Source organism: Magnolia sinica, chromosome 17 (assembly GCF_029962835.1).
Source record: "Magnolia sinica isolate HGM2019 chromosome 17, MsV1, whole genome shotgun sequence".
Lineage (NCBI taxonomy): Eukaryota > Viridiplantae > Streptophyta > Magnoliopsida > Magnoliales > Magnoliaceae > Magnolia > Magnolia sinica.
The window spans coordinates 69,267,607-69,294,454 of NC_080589.1; the positions used below are offsets into that span (position 1 = coordinate 69,267,607).

A 26,848-nucleotide genomic window follows, 5' to 3' on the forward strand; every position below is an offset into this window, starting at 1 on the left:
ACCCCCACCAAAGCGATCATCCGTGGAGGATGCATTAACCGCATTCATGAACTTTCAAACTCAAATGAATCAGTCTCTAATCCAATCAAATCAGAATTAAAGACGACCGTGGCTAGGATTGAAACTCAACTAAATGCTAGGGAAAAAGCACCCTTCCTTCTCAACCCGTGTCAAACCCTAAAAACACACATTTCATTGGAGACTCAAATCAAAGTGAGCTACATCATGAACAAGCTAAGGCCATCATTACCTTGAGAAATGGAAAAGAGGTCGATAATAAGATAATGCAACCGGTAGAAATACCGGAGGATGAGTCACTGTCTCAAGAGAATGATGAACCGACTATGGTTCAAGAGCCACAACAACAAAAGGATAAAGAGACTAAGTCACATGAGCCTCTAGTTCCATTCCCATCTAGACTTCGGAATTCAACTGTCCCCATGAAATATCAAGAGGTGTTGGATGTGCTCCAAAAGGTTACTGTCAATATTTCTCTGCTTGATGTCATTAGACAAATTCCATCATATGCTAAATATCTCAAGGACTTGTATACTGTAAAGAAAAAATTAAATGTGCACAAAAAGGCATTCCTTATTGAGAAAGTGAGCGCTATCATTGATAAAGGGCCGTACCCAAATACAAAGACTCGGAAGTCCCACTATTTCTTGTATTATTGAGAATTTCTAAATTAAGCATGCTTTACTAGATTTGGGTGCAAGTGTCAACTTAATACCTTATTCGGTTTACAAATAAATGGAGTTAGGTGAGCTTAAACCAACCACGATTACACTCTAACTCACTGACCACTCCATTAAGGTACCAAGGGGAATTTTAAAGGACGTGCTAGTCCAAGTGGAGAAATTCTACTTTCCCATGGATTTTATTGTACTAGACATTGAACCTTGTGTAAACGTTAGCGCTCAAGTTTCCATCATTTTAGGCCACCCATTCCTAGCATCTTCAAATGCAATCATAAATTGCATGAATGGAATAATGAACTTTTCTTGGTAACATGACTTTAGAGCTAAATATTTTCAATTTATGTAAGTAGCCCATTGGCAATAATGAGATCCATGAGCTGAATTTCATGGACTACTTGATAGAAGAAGATGAATTAGAACCTAGTTTAACTAAGGAATTAATTCAAGTTTTTGGGGACTTAAAAAATTCTAATATAGAAAAAGTGTTTGTTGAAATTGACGATAATAACGAGAGTACTAACACTCAGAACATTGATATGTATCGGTGGAGACCGCGCACACCGCGCACTCAAATCTTATATATTGAGGACTTATGACCTCTGTCATCACCAACCAATGTTCAAAAGCTTGATCCAAAACCACTACCAAATGAGCTTAAGTATGTATACTTGAGTGAAAATAAAACTTACACATGGTGAATATTATGAAATCTAGGTCTGCCTACAAGCTGTCAATAGGTTGGGTTCCTGTTGGAGGTGGGCTGGATCCACTACCAAAAAATTGACCAATGCCGACGGTCGTGTAGTGCTTTCCTCGACGGCTTTTAGCCGTCGGTGAATCATAATAAGCCACCTCTACCATCCCTCGTTATTACACCTTGGCTGCGGGTGCATTAAAAAGTGGTTTATGAGGCCCACCACAATGTGTATTTTATCTAAGTTATCCATCCATTTTGACAGCTCAATGTAAGACATGAGCCAAAAAATAAGGCAGATCGAAGGCCCATGTGGACCACACCATAGGAAACAATAGAGATTATTCGTCTACTATTGATACGTGATGTGTTCCACTCGTAGCTTCTATCCACCTCCTTTTTGGTTTCATGTTCTAAAATGAACCATAGAAATGAATGGACAGAGTTGATGAACAACATACATCATGGTGGGCCCCATGAGCTCCTGACTGGACCGTCAGTCTCTTGCTCGTAGAGACCGCGGCGCGAACCCCATTCGTTGGTGTACACACACCAGCAGCCCATCCGTGTTGACGTCACCTACTTCTGTGGGTCCCATCATCAGGTATGAGTTATATCCAAACTGTCCGTCCACTTAGTAATTTGGTCGTAATGATTGAGCAGAAAAATAAGACCGATCAAAAAATATATCCTTCTCCTATTTTTTCCCTTCATCTGGCCGGCATGACCTAATTAACAGATTAGATGTCAAATAAACCGTACAATGTCCATTTGGAGAGATCATTTTATGGCAATGTCTAAAGAACGAGTTAAATCCAAAGTTCCAGTGGACTCCAGCACAGAAAACAGTGGGACAGTAATGCTAGTGTGGTCCATTTAATAATTGTAAATTACTCATGTTTGGGATCACGATCTAAAATGATCTCTCCAAAGTGATAAACGGTGTAGATATGATAAATACGTCATTGTGAGGCCCATTTGACTTTGATCTCCTTTAAACCGTTCATGCAACTCGGAGATTGAGGAACGTCAACGCTCTCTCTCCCTCTCGGAAATGGATTGGCTACTCCCCCTACCACCAGCCATCTGTGGGCCCCACCATGATGTATGTATTTCATCCATTCCGTTCATCCATTTTTACTGATAATTTAGGGCTTGATCCAAAAAATTAGAGGGATAGAAATCTCAGGTGGACCACACCACATGAAAACAATAGTGATTGGATATCCACCATTAAAATCCTCCTAAGGCGCACTGTACTGTTTATTTCACATCCAATCTATTGATTAGGTCATACAGGCCTAGATTAAGGGAAAAAAGAAAAATCAGCTTGATCTAAAACTTCTATGGCCCCCAAAATGTTTTTAATGGTCGACGCTCAATAGTGTTTTCTGATTGTCTGGTCCACCCAAGATTTATTTCAGTCTCATTTTTTGTGATCGTACACAAAATGATGTTATGAAATGTATGGACAGGGTGGATGAAACAAATCGATCATGGTGGGGCCCATAGAGCAATACCAGGTCCAAAGGTCAACTTACCGTTTTGAATATAAGGTTTTGCATTGTGAGTCTTGTATTTTTTGTAAAATGGTGGTGACCCGTCCATAACAATAGTGGCTAAGATATAGAGTTATCCAGACCATCCAAATAATCGGTGTAATTGTAAATAGTAAATATTTACAATTATGTAAAACGATCTTAACCATCTACCCTTGCATGCACGACCGTTAATAGATTTTGTGTTATAAATAATGGTAAACTCATAATATACGGATATGAAATTTTCATCTTATTTAAAAAAGGAAAACTATCAAACGCCCGCTCCTCTTTTCCCTGTTTTCCTAATTTCGCTCTTTCCTTCATCTTCCATCGACGAGAAATGCTCCCAGGACCGTTTGAGCGTCATCTTCCATCGAGCATCACCTTCAAACGGAAGGCCCTGCATTCCGTTTCACCTCCACTGAGGTATATCCTTACTTTCCCATTTCATCCCTCCCTCGAATTGTATTACAATAGATTTCTCTAATGCATCTCTTCCTTTTTTTCTCCTTACTATCCTTACCAAATCTCCTGCATGCATTTCCATCAAAATGCTGGAACGTTCATTCAACTTCTTTTTCTTTTTTACTTTTCATTTGATCTTGAAAAAGAATCAGATTTCCTCAAAAGGGTAGTAAATAAATAAAAATACCGATTCAGGACTCACAATCCATTTTACGGTGACGATCCATTAAAGGCCACGGGTAAGGATGTCATTATCGGCAAGAGTATTTTCAGCCATAGATATGACTATCCTGATGGATGGTGTGCATTCACTTCCACGGTTGCCATGTGTAAGGAACTGGGCATTGAATGCATGTTCTTGATCAACCAGCATCATAACTGGGCAAAACTTCCTGCCGAGGGATGCAGGGTGGGGCCCACCGTGATGTTTGAGATAAATCCCCATGTTCATCCAATTTTACAAATCATTTTAGGATACTATCCAAAAAATGATGCAAATCCAAAACTCAAGCGGGCTGCACGACAGAGGATCGAACGCCTATAGTGGATCACAGAAGTTTTAGATCTGGCTAATTTTTATGTTTTCAGTTCATCCCAATAGGAATGACCCTATTAACAGTATAGATGGCACGTAAATATCACAGTGGACTCAGGAAGGTTTCAATGGGAAGCATTTACCTACCAGCTTTTTCCTGTTGTGTGGCCCACTTGAGTTTTGGATCTGTATCATTTTTATGCCCGTGTACTAACATGACCTGGATATATGGATTGGCAGGACAGATTCTCACAAACATCACGATAGGGCCCACCTTGCTCCTGTAGCAGGAAGTTCCAATGAAAAGCTCTCTCTCTCTCTCTCTCTCTCTCTCTCTCTCTCTCTATGTATATATATATTGATTTTTTTTTAAAATGTTTTTATGTTATTTCTAGTTGTGGATATTATAATCTCATTGAATAAGTTGGGTGTTTCTTAGAATTTCAGTACATGTAGGAAAAATCCCGATATGGGTTTTCCTACATGCATATCATGGTGGGCCCCATCGAACCCTTGTCGGGGCTGAGTTACACAATGCAATCCGCACCATCGTGACATTCATGTATAGATGCAGATTAACTTGTCCTGAGACTGTTATTGTGATGGTTGTACCTTTTATTTTGATTTTTATAGGAGGGGAGCTTTTCATTGGAACTTCCTGCTATATATAGTGGATTCTTCAAACTTCTTGACTTGACTTGAATCACTCCAAAAGGCATCCATAGTCATGCCAAGCCATGATTTTCATTTCAAAAAAGCCACAGGTTCTCTCAATTATTCTAAAAAATTACAGTTGATAAAGCCAAATTTTCAATTTGCTAGTGTTAATGTTTCTTTCTCTTGGTCTTTTGTTGTTGGAATAGGAGCAGATTTGCATTCAGTGGAAACTTTGGTCAATGTTGATATTGAAGAACCCAGTTGGTGGGTATGGGTCACACATGACATGGTTCTTGGTAATATAGAAGAGCGTAGTGGAATTGATGACGAGAGTTATGTGATTATTACCGAGGAGCTTGTGGTTGATGGGGTTGCCAACTTCATGGCTAGGTGCATTCTTGCAAACCCAAAATCTAAGGTATGGGAATTCTATTTTCTTTTGTTTTATCTTTTATTTGTTTGAGTATGTATCATTAATTGGTTATCATTAAATTGTAGAGCTTAACACCAGAGGAACTGCGGAAAAGTAAGTTACACATACATCTCTTCCTGTAATTGAGATGGATGGTAAGATATGATCCAACCATATGCAATTGAGACGTTCTCTTATTTTTATATATCCTAAAAAAAGACATATAAATAACATTATTATTCCAAGTTGTCACAAAAAAAGAAAATCCTAAAGTGCCACAAATATAGATCTAAATATCTACCTTTCTTTGTTTTTCTTATGCTTATCTCTTTCTTATGTGATATATCCTATTAAAAATCCCTAAAGGCACGGATCTCCCAAAATAGAAGACTACTAATGACTTGCACATGACTAATTGCAGCATATCTTGTCAAAAAGCTTTTGTCACCAAGCATTTAGTGGTAGGTAGTATAGATTATTTAATATAGGCTTGACGACCAATGGTTTAACTGAGGATATGCTCCTTGATAGAGTGGAATGGCGTGAACGGGATTCATGTAGCTGACCCCAGTTTGTTGGGATAAGGTTTAGATTATGAAGATGATTATGATGATAGATTATGTTGGAGATTTTGTTTGAGTTTCAGTACATTTGAGGATGGGAAAGTTTCAAGTTCTTTTATCGGTAGTTCCACATGTTGTATATCAGTTGGGTTAGTTTAAAACAAAGAGACATGGTGATAACCCTCCTGCCTGTGAGTTGATAGTTTTGGAACTCAAAAGAGTTGTATGCATTTGGGTTCTAGTTAAAATTGCCAAGGCCACAGTACAATTATCAGTCACCTTTGTTTCATGAACCAAGTCTCCAACATGCCTTACATGCGTCAACTCGCAGATACATCTTGATTTTTAAGTTGGTATTGCAAAGGGTGAGTAAATGCAATATTACAGGTTCCAAATACCTTAACTAAAGATCTTTTTTTTAACCTCATTTGGGTTCCTAATAAAATTACAATGATCAAGCTAAAATGGTCAATCCACCTTACTCTTATGAACCAATCTCCTACATGTGTGACATTTGTCTACCTGCAGGTGCATTTTGTTTCTCAAGTTGGGTCCTGAGGGTGAGAAGGAGACAATGTTGTGGGTACCACATGCCTTTAAACATTTGTGTGTCAATGATCTAATTCTTATATATTCATGTGATGGGTTTATGTGGATTATGTATTTTTTGGCCTCTCATTTGGTTATTCTTTAAAAGATTCTGTTTTTTCGTTCATGCTTAGTATTTGTTTTGTGCCATACATTTTCCATGGTAAGGTTTGGCATTTAACGTACATGAAAAGTAGACACATTTGCAATCATGCTTGGTGATGGGGATATCTTTAACATTTTGATTTTTTATCAATTTTATTTTGGTGGATATAGCTGGAACTTTTCTCACATGGTCATGATTACCTCATTCCACTTAATTTTGTGTGGTATGCCTTCCTTAATTGAACCAACGATCATCAGTTTGGCTGGTTTATCTGACTATCATGATTGTTTGAGACTCCTGGCTTTATCCAGTGGAGAGGAATTTGGATTGTGGTTATGTTCAAGTTTGGTTTATGTGTTTATAAGATTGGCAGTAATGGTTTTTAAACTTCGAGAACTTGCAGCTGTAACAAAAGCCTTGGGCGACATGAGCAACTGGAGTAAAACGAGGAAAGCATGGCATGCCAGCCAGCTCATTTATGCCCTCACAATGTGGGGAATTACTTTGGCAGAGTGAGATTCTACTGCTTTTCTTACCAATCTTTTTTTTTTTTTTGGAAAAAATTTAAAAATAATGCTAATATGTATTCTTCTCCCTTGGTTTCTCCAAAACGCACACAAATATGATATGTGCCCCGTAGAGGTATGATGCCAACAGCAATCAGTGAACATGCATGCTTATCAATCAATTGATCCAGTCCTGCTAGCAATCAGCGAACATGCATGCGCATCAATCAATTGACCCCCCCCCTCTTTTTGTGAGGATCCCCCTCATGCACCTGATGACTTCTTTTACTTTTATATAAGCGACTTCAGCTTATTAAAAATTGAACGGTGGTTCATATGGACTTTGAGGAAAACTAACAGTAATTTAATAAAAAAACAGGACTTTCAGGACTTTTGGAAAGGGGGAAAAAAAAATCTTGGTTGTCTTCGAGTCAACCAGCACACATTCATCTGCCAAGCTTCATTCATTCTGGACTAAATTCAAATGAAGGAGAAACAATGGTATTAAATCAACTATATAGTTAATGCAGAGATCAGTCTTGTATTTTCTTTTTAAATAGAAATATGATTGCTAGGAGTAGAAAAGAGAATTTGGTTTTAAAGATGTATTTGGGAGGCAGACGGTCATGTGAACAGACTTGCAGCGGGTGACTGGATTGGAGCTAGTCATCTCCGATGCAATGCCTCTGTTGTATCTGAGCCCCTGTCAGCCCTCTCTGTATTTATGTTTCTCTTTTCTTTAAAATAAAATCATCACTGATGTTTGGGAGAATGTCCTTTCATCTGCTATTGGAATGCAGGTTGTATAGGCACCTCCTCATTGTAACTTTCTCTGTTTGAGGTCCCACCTCCTCATTGTAAGTACTAGCAAATTTCTAGATGTAGCAAGTCTTATAGTTCCCCTGAAAACCAAACTTTTGCAGGTTCATCTTTTAGATGTTTTTAAAGAAGTGCCATCTTTGCCTTGAATTTGTTCACTGTTTGTCAACTTTGGGCTGCACTGAGTTTGTTTTCTTCCAAGTTCTTCCAGGCAGTCTCATCTGTCATTATGCATTTTCTAGTGAAACTTTTATGTAATTGTGTTAAAATGCAAACCTTTCAACAATTACGGCCATGCTTTGAGAATCTCACCTAAATCTCTCTTTTCTCTATTGAATTTCTTACTTGTTTGTAGGTCCTTATGGTTCATGAAGACATCTCCCATGTACAACTTGAATTGATTCCCATGATTCAGGAAATACTTACTCAATGGATTATTCTCCACTTGGTGGGAACAACACCATCTGAGTCACCACTTTTGGAGGATTTTAGCTCCGCCTTTCGTCATTGCGCATTGGTAACTGCATGTTATGCTTCTTGTACAGCTGGAACGTTTTTCTCTTAGTTTTCGTCATTATGCATTGGTAACTGCATGTTATGCTTCAAAAAAAAAAAAAAAAAAGAGTTTAATATTGAGTTATCCATATGGCACTACCCCAAGCCCTTATCCTCTATTACTGGAAGTTCTAAAATGAAGATTACCACACCTCTATAGGGTGTTTATATATGTCCCATTTTCTTTGTATTTAGTTAAAATTTTATGATTATTTTATTTTATTTTATTTTGTGCTTATTGTACAGCTGGAGCATTTTTCTCTTAGTTCTCAGTTTCCTTATTGCTCCATAACTTAAATCACCTAATAGACAATTTGAAATTACTAGAGCCTGTTGGCTGAGACAATTTCTATGCAAGTACCTATTAGCCTTGTTATTTTTTTAGGTTCTTTTTTCAGGTTTGCTTGTTGCATTAATAAAATTTTGATTTGTGGTGTAAATGGACTTTCTTGGATGCTGGGTTCTGCTTTATCAGTTATTTGCTTAAGGAGGAAGATCTCTTTTCCTTATGAGGTACGATAAGAAACTTCTTTTGCCTTTATACAATGCACAAAATGTATCCTTCTTGTTGCTGAAGCGGGGGTCAAATTGGGTTGGGTCTGGAACCTTTATTGCAGTACATATGGACAAAACTAGACAAAACTCGGGTTCAACTTCCAAATTTGAAGTGTTGTGGCATATTTCTGCATATGGTATTGTTCAAAAGTTAAGAGAACTTTTAATCATCACATGTGGCATATTTCTGCATATGGTATTGTCAGATTTCTTAACTCAGCTCCTTGTTGAATCTTGCAAATTTCTGTTACTAAGAATACTATACTCAGAAAGTTGAGTTGGTGTTTTTTTTTTCCTGGTTGTATTTATTAAATAGGTATGAGATGAGCAAATGTCCCCATGGGTGTGTGCTCATGAACAATAGATAAAATTCCAGAAATTTACAGGAAAATCACATCACTGCCCATAAGAATAGTTCCAGGTCTAGAAACCAAAATAAGAAGCAAACAGAGAATTTTAACGAAGAGAATGAAACCAAAACCAGAAAAGGAATAGAAGAAACTGACCCAGCTAGCATCTCCAAGTCTTTCTTTTTTTAGCAAATCCGTCCGATTTTTTCAGCAAATCCGTCCGATCTAATCAGATCCAAATGCGACCCTCGTCTTCTCTGTCTCTCATCTCCAGTGACCACATTTGCAGCCCGTGATTGCCGAACCCATCCACGCAGACATCATCGTGAATCCATCTCCGTCCCTCTGCAATGGAAAGAGAGAGAAGAGGAGCTTCACCGCGTGTGTTTCTTCACGTTGATGCATTGGAGAGCTAGGGAGGAGAATGAGAGAGATGGAGTAGAGATCGGGAGGAAGAGAGAGAGAGAGAGAGAGAGAGAGAGAGAGAGAGAGAGAGAGAGAGAGAGAACCCTTGTTGGGCGGAGCACGCGCCCAAATTTGGGCGTCGTCTCATGAACGGACCGTGGATGGTCCTGACAGGGGCTCCGTGGGGCCCACCATAATGTATTTGGTCTATCCATTCCGACCAATAATTTTATTAAATTATTTTAGTTAATGAGCCTAAATTTAAAATAGATTGAAGCCTTAAGTGGACCACACCATAAGAAAAAAATGTGATTTAATATCCATGTTTCCTACCGTGTGGTCCACTTGAGACTTCGATCCGGCTGATTTTTTATTTCATGATCTAAAGTAATAATTTCAAATATATGGATGGCTTAGATAGATCATATATATATATATATATATATATATATATATATATATATATATATATATATATATATATATATATATATATATATATAGGCCCCATAAAGCTCCTTACAACACCATTAATTATTAATGGTGTGTTAATTTTTAGAATGGGTTAAAAGCTTCAGCTAATTTTTTCATAGCACCACATTCGTTTTGCAAACATTAGCCCACCTTACCAAAAAATTGATCAATTTCTAATCTATCCATTTATCAAGTTGGCCATGTATGCATAATGACTTTGGGAAGAGCTAAATGGGTAATGGGTCAAGTTTGAGTTTAAAAAATGTGGCCTGTTTATATTTAAACGGGCTGGGCTGATCCAAAACCTTTTAACACATTGATAGATGATGAGCAGATTCATTCACATCACACAACTAATTGGATTGGGCTGGCATACCTTTGGCATCATGTTCCATTTTTAAACCCATGTTAGCTGTACTGGGTTGGTTGTAAGGTAAGTTGGTTGAACCCAACCCAATTATTGGGTTTGATGAATTAGTGGGCCAGGTTGACTACAAGGTAATGAGTCACAGGTAAGGTTTGCCGCACCCATTTAGTAAATGGGTCAGGCTTGGACTGTCTTGGACCCAGCCCCGAGCCAACCCAGTGCCTCCCCAGAGATGTTAAATACATGGGATGTAAAGGTCAAAAGAAGAAGAAATTTCTAACCATTGAGATGCGTGTCATGTGTGGAACATCCGAGCCGTTAAAAAAATGGAATGCACCATGAAGATCATGTGGGATGAAAATTAGGATGATCCAGTCAAAAGGAGGAATACACGTTCAAAATAAATGAATGGATGATGGTCTCACTTAAGGTAGGGGTGTAGATTCCCTAGTAGGTGGGACGATCTAATTTTATCTTGAGGTGATATGGCCTACCTTTTGCATGGATCAGATCATGTACACGAGTTACGTGTGGACAAGAAAGCTTTCTATGTAAAAGTTCACATGCGTTTGCACTTTTACACATTTTCAAAGTTTTTCTTTGACGTGTGGTGACATTAGGGTTGAAGGTATAAGAAGATTCATCAAATTATAGAGATTAAAGATGTAAGTCAATTTCTATGAAGCTAAGTGGTCACTCATTCAACTATATATATATATATATATATATATATATATATATATATATATATATAATATCCTAATTTTTAAGTATATCTAACCTTATACGCTGCACCCGACTCAATCCCAAACCCTCTCTTTCCCTCCCTCATTCTCCTCTCCTCTTCCAAGCTTGATAACCTTCCTCCAAGGCTGACAGCCACCCACCACCATCACCACCCTCCTCTCTCTCTCCTCTCCACTCCCTCCCTCCCTCCTCTTCCAAGCTCGGTAGCCATCCACCATCATCACCACCTTCCTCTCTTTCTCCTCTCTACTCCCTCCCTCCCTCATCTCTCGATCCGACTTGGTCTGGATTAGTCCAGGCCAAACCTGGATTTGGATCGGTTTAGGCATGCTGGAGTACTCGGTACCAAGTTGAATCAGGCATGCCAGACTCGGTACCGAGTCGGGTCGAGTTCAAGTCAGGCCTATCTCAAAACCGGATCGAGTTAGGTCAGCCCTAACTTGATCCAACTCGACTCGATGCCCAGCTCTAAATTCGTACGTAAAAGTTCACATGCGTTTGCACTTTTAAACATCTTCAAACTCAAAATTATAGTTTTTCTTTAACGTGTGGTGACATTATTTGTATTTACATGTTTCAGATAAAAGGGATGAAAATGGGCAAGGCTGGTCTGGCCATGACTGGCCGTCTATTTGATTGGGCTGTGGGCCCAACCCATTTTACTTGGGTGGGCCACCATGGAAACAACAAATGGTGGCCAAGAGCCTGAATGTTTTTTTTATGTTAACATGTAAACAGCAATGCCTACTATGAAAACGTCCATTCATCAGGTGGGCCACACTATGGAAACCATAGAGGGCCAACGGTGTGTGACTTAACGTACACGTCTTGATCACCTAATGAGACGGATAAGCCTGATTTTGAAGACCGGTGGTAGGTGTGGAAATTCTCTGCTGGAGCTCTGACCGGGTTGGTCCTAGCCCAGGCTAGTTCCCTAGGACCTGGTCCTGGAAAAATGGCTGAACCTAGCTCGAACGAGCCCTAAGACCCGGGCTAGTGCCCTAAGACCTGGCCCTGGCAAAATGGCTGAACCTCAACTTTGGGGCTAGTGCCCTAAGACCCGAGTGGTGTGTTCTACTTGAGCTCTGGATCTACCTCAACTTTGGGGGGGAGTATTCGTAAGAGGGTTCGAGAAATCGAGAGAGAGAAAAGGGACGCGCGGGATATCGAGAGAGAGAAAGTGATGCAGATTTGGGTTTTTTTCTCTGGAGTGGAGGGAGAGATGAAATTTTAGAAAGTTCGTGAGAGGGGGAAGGAGATAAAGGGCAGCGCGGGCTGGGTTTCCTCAAATTTTCCTGCTACAGTTTTAGACCGTAGCTACTGTGCCATCCTTCACAGCCCCTCCGCACTCGCACAAGTCTGACGGGTTCTGGACGACGTCCTGTCAAGGGCTTTGTGGAGTCTATCGTGATGCATTTGATATATCTACTCCATCCATTAATTTTCTAATTTTTTTTATAGAGAATGACCCCAAAATCTAGGCAAATCGAAGGTCCAATTGAACCACAGCATCGATCAATGGTACGTATATAATTTCCACTGTTTCCTATCGTGTGGTCCATTAGACCCTTCGATCTACTTCTTTTTTTGAGCTCTTGCCCTAAAATAATCTTTCAAAATGGATAGATGTATTAGATGAAGCACACACATTTTAATGGGCCTCATAGAGTCCCTTATGGGGCAATCACATGGTGTAGGTATGTGTGGTGCCATTAGCTTTTAACTACGGTTTTTTCATTTGTGTAATTCGGTAGCTAATATCTAGCATGGTCCATAGCCTTTGATCATTTTTTTGAAAAATTGGGGGTGACAGAGTCAACCTAGCCTATGACTTGAGTCAAGACTAAATGAGTCATTTGGAGTTAGCGAGTCTTAAAACCATGGGGAGCTCATCCCAGCATTCGACTAGAGTTGGCAATGAGTTGGCCAGGTCAAATGAATGACCCAATTTCTAAACGACCCACCAAAATCAAACCCAGCTATCTTTTTAAATGGACCAATAATTCAAGCCCAAGCTGGATATATCGACACTAAACAAGTTTGACTTTAAGTGTGCCTTTGGCTTTGTTTATTCAGTGGGCCCATTGTTATTCTTGACCAGTGGTTTTCATTACAATATGCAATTGTGGGCCATTTTCATCTGATGATCTTCCTAATGAGGGAGATAATTTAGGATCATTATAATCACAAACACCACTTCCCTGACTGGAATTCTCAAGAACCCTTGTAATGCCGGGTTGTGTAGGGCCCACGGTAATATCTCGACAATTCATTTTATTAGCTAAGTCCAAAACTAAGGCAGATCTAAAACTCAAGTGGCCCACACCACACAAAACAGTAGGTATCAAATTGCAAACCGTTGAAAGTATCATGGTGTCATTTTGCCATCCAACCTGTTCCCATTGGATGAAGAAAAAAAGTAAAAATATCAGCATTATGTGACCAACGAAGGTTCCAACGGTGAGGATTCAGACCTACTATTTATTTGGCATGGTCCACTTGAGTTTTGAATATGCTTTTATCATTGAAACTACTAAATCATTAAACCCACTTGGATGCTTATGCTTGTAATAAATACATAATACATACATGAAAATATGTATTACATAGACGGAAGGACTGTCATGCAATGTATAAGTGTGATTTTCTATATAAAGATATTGTATATCATATCCTTGTAATTATTTTGGCCACATCAACAAAGATGAAAAATAAAAACAAACTATTTCATTAAAAGAAATAATTATTAAAATAAAAAATAAAAAACTAGAAATTAACTACCAATTTTTGGACTGCTACTCTTTTATCTTCTACGATGGATTGGGCATAATCCAGATTGGTGGTGTGAGACCGGAATGAGTGACACCATGGGGTAAAAATGGCTTAATACTCCCATCCTCTAAACTACCCACTACGAAATCAGTACAGTTAACATCTGGACACTTGTCTTCTGGAAAAAGGAAATAGTCTTCGTAATAGTCATCTGAGAAATAAATGCGATTGCCTTTGCCTTGGAAGCTTGGGAAATCTCTAAGTGACAGAGAAAGAGAAGCATTCTGACCTAAGAAAAACAAGGTATCCTCACCTAAACTTGTCAGCTCCACCCATCGTTGCTGTGGCGCTTCCTCACTTGTTTCCTCTAACTTGAAAACTTTGAAACTATCAGTCTCATGGGGATAATATTCATTATTTAAACGCCTTGCTTCTACATCGTCATCAGACGGCAAATCATCATCATCAGACTGAAAATTATCATGGTCAGACGGCAAATCTTTGTCATTTATGAAGATGATACCATCACGATGTATCACGGATCTACAAACTTGGAGCAACTCCCCTGACAAGGACTCCACGATATACCTACTTTGAAAAAAAACATCTTTTATAGGAGAAGGAGCTATTTCTGTTGTTCTTGGATTCATCCCTTCAAGATGACAAAGCAGTACTCTTCCATCCTGACTTACAGCATAAAACTTACCTTTATGGTATATAAGGTCATGGATGTCAACACCAGAAGAAGAACTGGTGTCTACATGTCTCCAATTCTCGTCGCCCTTCTTTAAAAAAGCTAATTTATGCGTCTCGGAATAAACAGCCATGACGATGAAGTCTGGAGATGAAGCAGGATCTGAAGATATAATGGCTTTATGGATGAAAAGAGTGTTTATTGGCTCTTGTGGACTATTAGTAAACTGATGAAATGGAAACTTGGACGGTGGTGGAAGCTGAATTTGTAATCTTGCGAAGGGATTTAATAGATGAAGTGACTCTGAATTGTTGGATGCTGTTATTAGCCAACCATGAGATGATCCACAACAGCGCATTCCATGGATTTCAGGCAGCTCAAGCCTAATGATCTTATTATCGAAGAGTCTGAAGAAAGCATGAGTTTCAGGGCCTTTGTCGTCGTCGGAGAGTACTAAGCATGGAAACTTGCAATGGCTTCTCTCTAAGATGAGAGATCTCCATGAAGAGCAGACAGCGCTGAAACTTTGGTAGTCAGTAAGGTAGAGTCGTTTGGCAATAAGCTCCAACAGATCTCTGTTAAGGTGAGCCCAGTCTGCCATGGAAGAAAGGGCTGAGAAATATTCAAGAAACAAAGGAAAATAGAGACCTAGCAAATCTTTTAAAAAAAAAGAAAGAAGAGAGAGCAGAGCTAGAAAATACTCAAGCAACGAACACGCACTGCTTTTTTATGCATCCTCTACGCAACGCAAGAGAAACAGATTGCGTAGTGTGCTACGCACCACCGACCTTGGTGGTGTGTTGACGTTACCAAGTTCTGTGGGCCACACAATAAATTAAATTTTATGCATCCAATCTGTCCATCCGTTTTAGTAGATCATTTTTGGTTTCAGACCCAAAACTGAGATAGATCCAAGGCTCAGGTGGGCCACACCATAGAAAGAAGTGGGGATAGTGTTGCCCACCGTTGAAACCCTCGTATGGCCCACAATCATGCTTATCTGGCATATAACCTGTTCATAAGGTCATAAAGATCTGGATTAAAACTTTGATCCAAAACTTTTATAGCGCTCAAGAAGTTTTCAACGGTGGAAAGCATTGTCTCCACTGATTTCTGTGGTGTGGTCCACCAGATATTTGAATCTACTTAAAGTTTTTGTATTATAGCCTCAAATATTATTATAAAATTTATGTACAGTTTGGATATTACAAATACATCATGGTGGGGTTCACAAAACTTAGCGACATCAATACAACACTTGTCGCACACCACGCAATCCGCTTCCTAGAGGGGAGAGCTCTGTAGTCGGAAACGGCTTGGGTGTATCCCGATCCATCCAGGTCGGTGGATCCCTGGCCGTAGATCATTTTTTGATCTATGTGACTTAGATCTAGACCATCCATACGTTTTAGAAGATCATTTTACGGCATTTTCTCAAAAAATGAAGCTGATCCAAAATTCAGGTGGACACATCACTGAAAAAGGTGGTGACCGAATACTACTATTAGAAACTTATTGAGGTAACTGGAATTTTTATTTTACATCCAACCTGTTGGTAAGATGAAAAAAACCGGATGAAGTGACAATATAAATATCAGCTTGATCCAAAACTTTTGTAGTCCTCAAAAATCTTTTAAAATCAAGGAGAGGTATTACTACAAATCTAAGTCCGTTTAAGTCCTACCAAAGACTACTATACTTGCCACATGTTTTAGTCCAACTAAAAGTAGTATACTTGTTGCATTGCCTAACGTAGCACACAACTCTGTTACCGTGTGGTGTTGTAAAATCCAAAAATCAGACAGATCTAAGTCTCACGTGGACCACGTTATAGGAAACTATGGTGATTGAACATACATCATGGTGGGCCCACATATGTTTTCCAAAGTACCAGCTCGGTGCTGTGCACGATCCGATATTGCCCCTGCATGTGGCAGCGTTTTGTGCTTTTTGGGCCTATACCCTTCTCAACACTTGTTTTACGCCCAATCGCCCTGGGGCTTACCATGTCGTATATGTATATCCACTCCATTCATCAGGTAGGAACCTTTACTTGAGTCATATATAATAAATATCATCTTGATACAAAATTATGATGGGCCACACCAAGCAAAAGCTTTTTTTTATTTGCTCTTCAAAGCTCAAGTTTACGTTGCCTGTGGTTGGCATCCTATATCCCATTGTTCCCATTGGTGTGGCCCACGAGATGGGGATATAGCTGATTTTTTATCGAAAAGAGATAAAAGTTGATCATAGAACCTGATGAATGGATTGGATCTTACAATATACACCTCACAAGCCCATAGAGCTTGAGTGTTCTACACAGGTGTAGGTGTTGCATAGGTTTCCAATCCCTCCGTCCGACCGGTCGAGATTTGTACGCGGGGTAACCATGGTTTGCATCTCTTAATCAAAACCGTTCATCAGCTGCACTTAAGAGTACGGTGGAAAAGACCGATAGACCCCACCATGATGTATTTTCATTGTCCATTCCGTCCTTCCATTTTGCAAGCTTGAGTTAGGGCATGAGCCCAAAAATAAATTAGATCCTAATCTCAGGTGGACCAGACCACAGGAGAGGGTGGTGATTGAACACCCATTGTTAAAAGCTTCCTTAGGCCCACTGTAACATAGACCGAGGTGAAAGGGAAAAAAAAAAAAACAAAAAACAAATATCAGCTTGATCCGCGGAGAAATTTTTAATGGTGGGTGTTCAATCAATATCATTTTCTATAGTGTTGTCAACCTGAGATTTAGATTTACCTGTCGAATTTTTTTGACCAAAGTGAATATATAAAACATACAGATCATGTTGGGGGACCGCAGAAGCACGCAAAGATGAATCAAGTGAAGTAATTCAATCACACCAATCAACAAATGATAATTATGAAAGCAAAATTTATAAGAGCTTAGATAATACCCGTTCCAAACAAGCCTTGAATCTAGTATCGAACAGGTGCTCAAATAGTCCAGCAACTAACCGGAGAAATTTTGAATTTCTTCGATGGGATCGAACAATTGTTCAATGGTCAATCAATGGCATCAATGGACCCTGTTTCTGAATTGATTTAAGACATCAAAAATAATAGATCATTATTACTTCCATGGGACAATATGTGCCGTACATTTATTTATGTTTTCTCATATGAATTTTTTGTCCTTAGATATTAGAGATCCCATTTTCGTATGAACTTAAGTCTTATTTTTCAAAAAGATAAGTAGAACAAGAAAAAGAAAAAGAAAACTCTAAGATTTGAGACAACATCCAAGAGAAAAAAGAAAGAAAAATGAAAAAAGACTACAAGATTTCCAGAGAGAGGATAAGAACTCTCATATTTGAGATTATACAGAAAACAAAGAATACATTTTATTTTCTCTTCAATTTGACTTTTTTTTCTATACGACTCTTTCACGACTGCACGTGCACATAAACCAGAGATCATCTTCCCATTTCGGCATACAGAGATGGTTAAATATTTTAATTTAAAATTTGATTTTATTTTTTTTTAAAACAAAATTTTAGAGGAAAAATATGAATATTCCAAAAGTTTTGGGCCCAACTAGACTGATGGGATTTTGGACAGATAAATCCAAGTCCGGCTGGCTTGAGAAATGAGCTCACACATTCGATCCAAATTCAGCCTGTGGACCTTAAACTAAAGCCAAACGTTGAGGAAAAGGTGCTTTAGGTACATAAGATGGCACATGAGTGGTTTCTGGAGAGTCAGAGTGCTTTTGGGCTTTCGATGCATTAGTATGTCTCTCCTCTTTATTTTGATCTTCTGATTTGGAATTTGATTCTTCCCTAGGCATCTCTACTTCATTCTCGATTTGTTTACTGGACCTAAGGGTAATGATTGATTTGGCTTGCTCATGATATTGTTCTTGGTTTGAATTAGAGCCAATCTCATACTGTCCTTTTGGATTTACCACAGGTTGACTAGGGAACTTACCCTTCTCTCTCTCACTCAATGTGGCAGCAAGTTGACCCAACTATACTTTCAGCTTGGCAATGAATTTCGCATTTGCATGTAAGCTTTGCTGGTTAGCTAGTAAAGTTTGTTGGGTGTCTTTTTGAAATTGAAGTGAACGCTGCAGGAAAAGATTGAGCGTATCCTCAAGAGATGGTTTCCTAGCTTGGGGAGGTACTTGTTGAGACTGCGACCACTATTGAGGTTGTAGACTGCCAACTTGGGGGTAAGTTTGCATTGGAGAATTTCCAGATGGTCCTCCTTGTTGTGGTCCTTTTGCCCAAGAAAAATTTGAATGTCTAGCCCACCCTTGTTTGTAGGTGTCTGAGTAAGGATCATTCCCAGGTCTCCGAAAGGTGTTCATAGCATGCAGTTATTCAGAGAGAAATTCTGGAAATGCTATACTAGATGGACAAGACTATGTAAGATGGGTGGGACTGGAACATATGGCACATGACTCGGCTTGAGTTGTTTGTGGAGGTCCATTATTTAACATCAAAGCATCCACTTTCTTTGTCAGGCTATCAATCTTGGCATAAAGATCTAACGTGACTCCTATCTCATATATACCACCTTTCTTCTGTGGTTGAGGACTTCTTTCACCTCTATTTGAATAGTCCCATTGCTAGGAGTTTTCACACAAGGTTTCAAAGAAATTCTACACTTTGACATCACTTTTAGTCATGAATGACCCTCCACTGGTGGCATCAACCATGCGACGGTCTTGGGGCGTCAAACAGTCATAGAAGTATTGAACTTGTTGCCACTTCTCAAAACCATGGTGTGGACATTTAAGAAGCAAGCCCTTCCATCTTTCCCAACATTCATAAAAGTGCTCACCCTCTTTTTGTGTGAAATTAGTAATTTCTCTACGGAGAGCATTAGTTTTGTGAACAAGGAAGAACTTGTTTAAGAACTTCTTAAACAGTTAGTCCCATGTAGTGATAGACCCAACTTCTAGAGAATTCAACCATGCCTTTGCCTTATCCTTCAAAGAAAAAGGAAAAAGGCGCAAAACGGATTGAATCATCTGAAAAGTTTTGAAACCTAAAGGTAGAGCAAATGTCTAGGAATTCTTTCACATGATGGTATGGATCTTCCTTATCTAAACCATAGAAGGAGGGCAATAATTGTATGACTCCAGGTTTAAGTTCAAAGTGTGCTGCCATGGTGGCTGACAACACTATGCATGAAGGCGTATTAAATTGGACAGGAGCTGAATAATCTCTAAGAGCTTTAATTCCATTCTCGTCTGCCATTTCAAATAGGATGTTTCTAAATCTTCTATGAAAGGTTCTTTCTATTTCAGGATCAAAAGGTGCTACTTCTATGTTCAGAGATCTACGTCCTAGCTTAAACTATGTTATTGCAATGTAAGAAAGAAAACTAAACTAAGAAGCAACCTAAGAGAAATAAAACTAAAAATAAAAATTATGAATTCCTAAAAACAAGAGAAAGCTATGTATACGAGAATTGGAAGACCCAACTGAAAAATGAGATGATGGATGTCCGAAGATTTGAGAGCTCCTCCTTTTGAAAACAATCTTATTTAGCAGCTTCCTTCCCGAATTCCTGTAGAAAATAAAAACAAAAATAAATTAAATTTCCTAAAATAATGCTAGAAAAATCCTAAGCTACGGTTAATTTCTAAAAAAAGAAAGTTTCTAATCTTAGAAATAAAAAGCAAAGTTAGTTTCTAAAAAGGAAAAAATTTCTAAAACTAGAAAATAGAAAGTTACTTGAAAGAAGAATCTAAATCTAAAATTAGAAAATAGAAAATTTCTAAAAAAAAAAAAGAAAGCCTAGAATTAGAAAATTTTTAAAAAATAAAATCCTAATTCTAAATATAGAAATTACAAAAAGTAGAGAATTTAGAAAGAGATTACCAAATTAGAAGTTCATGTCAGGACCCTACAAAACAGGAAATAAGTTAGTTTCTAAAAAAAAAAAAAAAAAACTTTAACCTAAAGTTAATAAAATCCTAAGACTATGAATTATGATAAGAGAGAATCCTAAATCGAATTGGACCGAAACAGTTCCCCGGCAACGGCGCAAAAAACTTGATGTTTTAATTTAAACCAATCTAATTTAAATGATTTTAAACTCGCAAGTATACGAATTAGATGTAGATACGGTACGTATTACGAGATCGTTCCCACAGGGACTGGTTATCACAATTCGAAATTCACGACTCTTCTAAACTAATTCAACAAATGATTTAGTAAACTATTAAGTAAACTATCACAAATCTATGGAAAATAACCGAGAGCAATAAGGAAAATTCAATCAAAGAGAAGACTAAGACTTTCGAATCCACCCCTAATTATCCTAACCCTTGTTTTACCTGTTGATTCACCCTAATTCAGATTGATGTAAATAAATAAAGCACACTCTGTCCTTGGTTGGGCACACAGAATGTATAATCCCTTAAAGCATAAGGATCACATCTTTCCATCCATGGTCAGGCATGAAAAGATGTAGATTCCTATTTCTTTCTCTATAGGAAACCTGTTCATGGTCAGACACAAGCACCTAGAATAAGATTTCAAACAACATCCACATCTAGACTTTGGTTAAGCTCATAGAATGGAGAAGCACGGAGTTTTCAGTTAAGCACACTAGAGAAAGAAACAAATCAATCAAATCAGATGAAATCAACAATGAACAAGAGTCATTCAAATTAGGGGCTTCATCTCAGCCATAGCTAAGAGATTAACAATCCATGAATTCAAATAAAAAGAAAGAAAAATAAAATTGATAAAAGGAGAACATCCTTCTCTCTCTTCTTTCTTCCTCTCTCTCTCTTCTCCTTCTTCTCTTTCTTCTTTCTCCTCTCCTTGGCTCTGGATCTCCTCTCTCCTGCTCTCTCCAAAAATTCCTTTTATAGTTGCCAAGGGCGGTGGAGAGCTGTCACAACAGCTGCACATGCTCAAAAGCCTTTTCGCAGCAAAAATCGGAGCCTCCCATGTCCCATGTTCCTTGCATTATGTCCGTAAAATCAACGTCTCCTGGGACATTTTTGCCTAAGCTACATGATTGACGGATCAGATCTTCCATCTGATTAAAGATGGTGGGCCATAACCACCTGGAAATCCCTTTTTCACGGACATGCGTAAGCTTACGCATGTGACTGCGCTGATGTGATCGGTGGGCCCCACAGGAGTAATTTCGAGGAAATCCATTCCGTCCATTGGATTCAGGACGAAATTTTGGTTAGGAATGGTTGGTTTTGAATGTCCATTGACATGGCCCAGAGAAGCAATCATGTTGAGATCTTTTTGAACGTCGCAAGGCAGTCCTCTTGTGACCTCTGTAGTGCACACGTGTGCTTGCTTTGTTAACAACTATCAGCTTGGGTTTGATTCTTTCGAGCCCCTCTACATGATGGACGGATGGAATCGTCCCCTTGAGCTACGATGGTGGCCCACCAGCGTCCACAAAATCTGATTTTGGACGTTGGTTATGGAGCAGGAAACGGAAACATCCGTTTTAGGAAGGAAGTCGGGTCAGCGCCTGCTGACCGACTTGGTCCATTCGGTGCACGGATAGTGCACATGTGCACTATGCACATGTCACACAAGGTGGGGCCACTATAATGTTTTTGTAAAATCTAATCCGACCATCTGTTTTATCTCCTCATATAATGGGTTGAGACCAAACTTGAGGCATATCCAGAGACTGTGGGCCCCACTTAAGGAATTAAGGGGCTGATCTGTCCGTTGGGCCGCTTCTAGAGGGATCCAAATGGCTAGAATTCTATGTGTATGGTTAATTTATGGCTCTCAGTGGCCATGTATGAAGTTTTAAGCCGAATGGATGGTTGAAACCATGTGATCTTGAATCTTAGACAACTTTTAGGCCTCTTTAACGTGAACGGCTTGATTTTCTCGGATCTCCGGCATGTAGATCCATCAATCTTGGTCCTCTGGAGTCCGTTCCTTGCCTTTGTGATTCTTGAGCATTAATTCCATGCTTGTAGTATCCTTTTTGAGTCCAAGCTCCTGATTACACCCTACATCACAAACACGATTAAAATATGACTTTAAGCATTATCATGTACGCAAAAGCATGTGATAATTGATAATTGGGGTCTAATATGCAATATTCGACCCTCATCAACCATCAAATATCGGTTCTCAATACTACGGTTAGACGACATGCTCGATATGCTAGAAGGGGCCAAGGTGTTCTTTAAACTAGATCTAAGGAGTGAGTACCATCAGATTCGTATCCGACCAAGTGATGAGTGGAAAACGACATTCAAGATCAATGAAGGATTGTATAAGTGGCTAGTCATTCCCTTCGACCTATCGAACACACCAAGTACTTTTATGCGTTTGATGAATCAAGTTCTAAAACTGTTCACTGGCCCATTTGTGGTAGTATATTTTGATGACATATTGATATATAGTAAGGATGAGGCAGAGCACTGGAAACATCTCAGGTAGGTGCTGTAGGTCCTACAAATTAACAAGTTATACCTCAACTTGAAGAAGTATAGTTTTTTAACTGACAGTCTGTTGTTTCTAGAATTTGTTGTAACGTTCACATGCATCCGTGTGGATGATGAAAAGGTGAGAGCCATTAGGGAATGGTCGATCCCGACAAACATTCATGAGGTAAGGAGTTTTCATAGGTTTGCGACTTTCTATCGTCAATATGTGCGAGATTTTAGCACCATAGTCACGCCTATAACAGATTGCATGAAAAAAGGACCGTTCCAGTGGACCGATAAAGCTGACAAGAGCTTTCATGAGATCAAGCATCGTTTGTCTACAACACTGGTCTTAGTGCTTCCTAATTTCGACAAATTGTTTGAGGTTGAGTGTGACGCTTCATACGTCGGAATTGGAGGAGTATTATCACAGGAAGGCAGGCCGGTAGCCTTCTACAGTGAGAAGCTCAGCGAAGCCCGAAAGAAGTGGTCGACTTATGAGCTTGAGTTGTACGCAGTTGTTCAGGTGCTGCGACATTGGCGGCATTATCTGATTCAAAGAGAGTTTGTTTTGTACACTGACCATCAAGCATTAAAGTTTATTAATAGTCAGACTAACGTGAATCGTGTGCATGCTAGATGAGTTGTATTTTTACAGGAATTCACGTTCGTTCTGAAGCACAAGTCAGGGCAGCAGAACAAGGTGGCTGATGCACTTAGCCGTTGTGCATCACTACTTATTACGATGAGCAACGAGGTGGTAGGCTTTGACTGTCTTAAGGAGTTGTATGCCAGGGATAAGGACTTCAAAGATTTTTAGAAGAAGTGCCAAGAAGGTCACCCCAGTGACCTTCATATACAGGATGATTTTCTCTTCAAAGAGAATCAATTGTGCATCCACAAAGTTATCTGAGAGAGCAGATTATTCAGGAGCTAAATGGAGGTGGCCTCGGTGGACACCTTGGGCAAGACAAGACGCGAGCTCTTATGGAAGAACGGTATTACTGGCCGCAATTAGTATGTGATGTGGGAAAAGCTGTACAATGTTGTCATGTTTGTCAGACCTCTAAGGGACAATCTTAGAATACGGGCCTCTATACCCCGTTACCTGTGTCTAATGGTCATTGGGAGGATTTATCAATGAATTTCGTGCTTGGTCTCCCACGAACACAACGCGGCATGGATATAGTATTCATGGTGGTAGATCATTTCTTCAAGATGGCGCACTTTATCCCATGCAAGAAGACCCTCGATGCAACACACGTGGCGAATCTATTTTTCAGAGAGCGGACGGCTACACGGGGTCCCCAAGACCATTACTTTCGATCGTGACACGAAGTTCATTAGTCACTTTTGGCGGACTTTATGAAATCGATTCGATACACGACTTCAATTCGGCAGTGCTTACCACCCAACTGATGGGCAGTTTCAAGTTGTGAATCGCACGTTGGGAAACCTCTTTCACTGTATTTCAAGAGAAAAATCGAAGTAGTGGGATTTGATTTTGTCTCAACCGAGTTTGCATTCAACAACATGGTGAACCGCCTGATAGGAAATCACCGTTTCAAATTATCTACGGACGAGTGTTTCGCCACACACTTGACTTGGTCCCTCTGCTCAAGCACCTAGGCATGAGCATTGCAGTAGAACATATGGCAGATAAGATCATGAGCATTCATCGGAGGTACAGATCAAGCTACATGCCTCGAACGAAAAATACAAGGACCAAGTGGACAAGCATCGGCGATAAAAAGTGTTCGAGGTGGGCAACCGCATTATGGTCCATCTGCGTAAAGAGAGATTTTCGACTGGGATGTATAACAATTTGAAAAATAAGAAGATTGGACCAGTACTAATCATCCGAAAGAGTAATGACAACGCTTAAATTATTGATCTTCTAGATGACACGGCGATCTCACGGACTTTCAACGTCGCGAACCTGACCGATTATCATGAATTAGAGCAAGGCAAGAACTCGAGGACGAGTTCTTTTGAAGTGGAGGAGACTAATGACGCAAGGATAAACGTGATGAGGATAATTACTCCGAATCCACGAGCTTCTCTGGACTCCTCACGAGAGACTTGTCGAATCCACGAGGAAAGAAAGCGAAAATAGAAATAAATTCTAAGAAATTTGAAATTGATTAATTCATTATGAATAAAAACGAGTTCACCACCCTTTAAATAGGGGTACCAAGCAATGGGAAAGAAATCGAATCAAACTACAACTCAAACTCTTAGAATCCGTGACTTATTATAAATAGTAAACTTACTATTTATAGACGGTCGTGATGTCTACTAGTGCGCAAGGTTTTCAGCCAAAAATAGTAAGTGTCCTATTTGGCTTCACCAAACCGTTATCCTAATTATTCTAAGCTCTTTTCATGTTGGGCGCAACTCCTAAAGCCCGACGAATGAAGAGTTATAATCAAACTAAAACTTACTATTTATAGTAAAAACGAAATTAAAATAGGAAAACGACCGTCAATCCAGGGGTTTTTCACAATTCAACCCGACATGGCCGGGTTGGTTGGGTACGGTGCTATTTGAAACACTGGTCGGAATATTTCGAGAGGGTACCTTGTTTGTGATGGGGTCTCTTGGATCACGTGGCTGATGACATGGTAAAAATCAGGATTTTGTGGTACTCGGCCCTTTCATGCTGCAAAGGGACAGGACACGGCTTTTGCATGGCTCATGGAACTCGCTAAAGCCAATGGTCCCAAATGGCTGTCACGTGCCATGCACGTGACCTAAAAGGAATTTGTGGTACTAATGCCGTGAAGATCCCAGCATTTTCCCTGAAAATTTTAAAAAGATATAATTGTAATAATATTGATAGATTTTTCTAAAATCACATAAAAGGAAAAAAAAATTTTAAGCAATGTTGCACCTTGTCCCCTTTCACAGGAACTGCCTGCAAGGGAAAGCTAGGTGGGCCCACTGTGATGTTTGTAATAAATCCATTCCTTTCATTCGTTTTTCCATATCATGTTAGACATTACCCAAAACTGACCCAAATCCAAAACTCAATAAGCTCGTACAACAGAGGATTAAACGTCCACTGTTGAATCATGCATGGGGCGATGGATGCTATATAAACATCATGATGGACCCAAGGAAGAATCAACGGTAGGAGTTTACCTACAGACGTTTTTGGATTTGGATCATTTTTAGGCCCTTCTTCGAACATGATCTTCCAAAACTGATGAACACGGTGGATTACCTAAAAACATCACAGTGGCCCCCACCTAATTTCCCATCCTGAGAGGAATCCGCGTCCCGGTTGATGTGCTCATGACCAGTGTAGCCTAATCTAGAAGCACTTTCCACATATCAAATTTTTTTTTTTTAAATGAAAATTTTAATTTAATTCAATTCAAGTTAAATGAAATTTCATAATTCCATTCCATAGTAAATCCTCAAATCATACATCACACTAACATGTTTGCTAAAATCTTGTTTCAAGAGGTCGGATGAGCTATATATATTTTAGAGACATGCATGGGCTGAATCAGGCTGGCCAATGTTGGCCCGAGCTTGGCTTAAAATTATTTGTGCTTTTATATCTTAGCCCAAGCTTATATAAGAATTGATCAGCCCAACTCATTCATAGCCCTAATTATACTAAGGCTATGGTGGAATATATGCGGAAAGAAAAAGACTGGATTAAGGAAATAAATATAAAGAAAAGGGTCGGGGCTACACGCAATAACATGCTCAACATGAAGAAAAAAGGAACGGGACAATAGATGGAATCTATCCTCCTTGTTTCCTTTATTATTACTCATTGGAATCGCTAATTTTTAGAATGCCATACTAGATAAGCCAACTCAATGGATGTATAGATATACAATATGTCATACAATCCTTTGGTCAAGGCCCACATAGCCTTAGAGGCATGATCTCCCCAATACAAGGGGCAACTTGTAGATG

The 26,848-nt window shown here is 39.2% G+C and overlaps 2 protein-coding genes and 1 non-coding gene across 7 annotated transcripts; 2 read left to right on the plus strand and 1 right to left on the minus strand.

Moving 5' to 3' along the window:
* Positions 1 to 4,392: 4,392 nt before the first annotated feature.
* On the plus strand, positions 4,393 to 8,116 carry LOC131231464 (uncharacterized). Of its 5 annotated transcripts, XM_058227665.1 has the most exons (5): positions 4,395 to 4,700; positions 4,800 to 5,011; positions 5,092 to 5,119; positions 7,569 to 7,625; positions 7,943 to 8,113. In XM_058227665.1, exons 1-4 carry the CDS (start codon positions 4,664 to 4,666, stop codon positions 7,592 to 7,594), a joined length of 303 nt encoding a protein of 100 aa, XP_058083648.1. In that variant the 5' UTR covers positions 4,395 to 4,663; the 3' UTR covers positions 7,595 to 7,625; positions 7,943 to 8,113. The 5 variants fall into 5 exon arrangements, with proteins under 5 accessions (XP_058083646.1, XP_058083645.1, XP_058083648.1 ...); XM_058227663.1 differs by lacking the exons at positions 7,569 to 7,625; positions 7,943 to 8,113 and adding an exon at positions 6,097 to 7,147 and having other exon boundaries at positions 4,393 to 4,700; XM_058227662.1 differs by lacking the exons at positions 7,569 to 7,625; positions 7,943 to 8,113 and adding an exon at positions 6,666 to 7,147 and having other exon boundaries at positions 4,393 to 4,700.
* Positions 8,117 to 13,850: 5,734 nt separating this feature from the next.
* Positions 13,851 to 15,107, minus strand: LOC131230603 (F-box protein At2g17036-like). Its single transcript, XM_058226502.1, has one exon. It carries the CDS (start codon positions 15,105 to 15,107, stop codon positions 13,851 to 13,853), a length of 1,257 nt encoding a protein of 418 aa, XP_058082485.1.
* A 4,143-nt stretch (positions 15,108 to 19,250) lies between these two features.
* On the plus strand, positions 19,251 to 19,357 carry LOC131232165 (small nucleolar RNA R71). The gene has a single exon (XR_009164778.1). It is a non-coding gene; the product is annotated as a small nucleolar RNA R71 (small nucleolar RNA).
* The last annotated feature ends 7,491 nt before the right edge of the window (positions 19,358 to 26,848 follow it).

What these genes read in the sequence shown, in the direction of transcription:
- LOC131231464 (XM_058227662.1), top strand. Translation starts at nt 4,664, where the DNA reads ATGCCAAGCCATGATTTTCATTTCAAAAAAGCCACAG. An exon ending in TTGCAAACCCAAAATCTAAG is followed by an intron (nt 5,012 to 5,091) that starts GTATGGGAATTC and finishes ATTAAATTGTAG; the next exon opens with AGCTTAACACCAGAGGAACT. An exon ending in ACCAGAGGAACTGCGGAAAA is followed by an intron (nt 5,120 to 6,665) that starts GTAAGTTACACA and finishes GAGAACTTGCAG; the next exon opens with CTGTAACAAAAGCCTTGGGC.
- LOC131230603 (XM_058226502.1), bottom strand. Translation starts at nt 15,107, where the DNA reads ATGGCAGACTGGGCTCACCTTAACAGAGATCTGTTGGAGCTTATTGCC.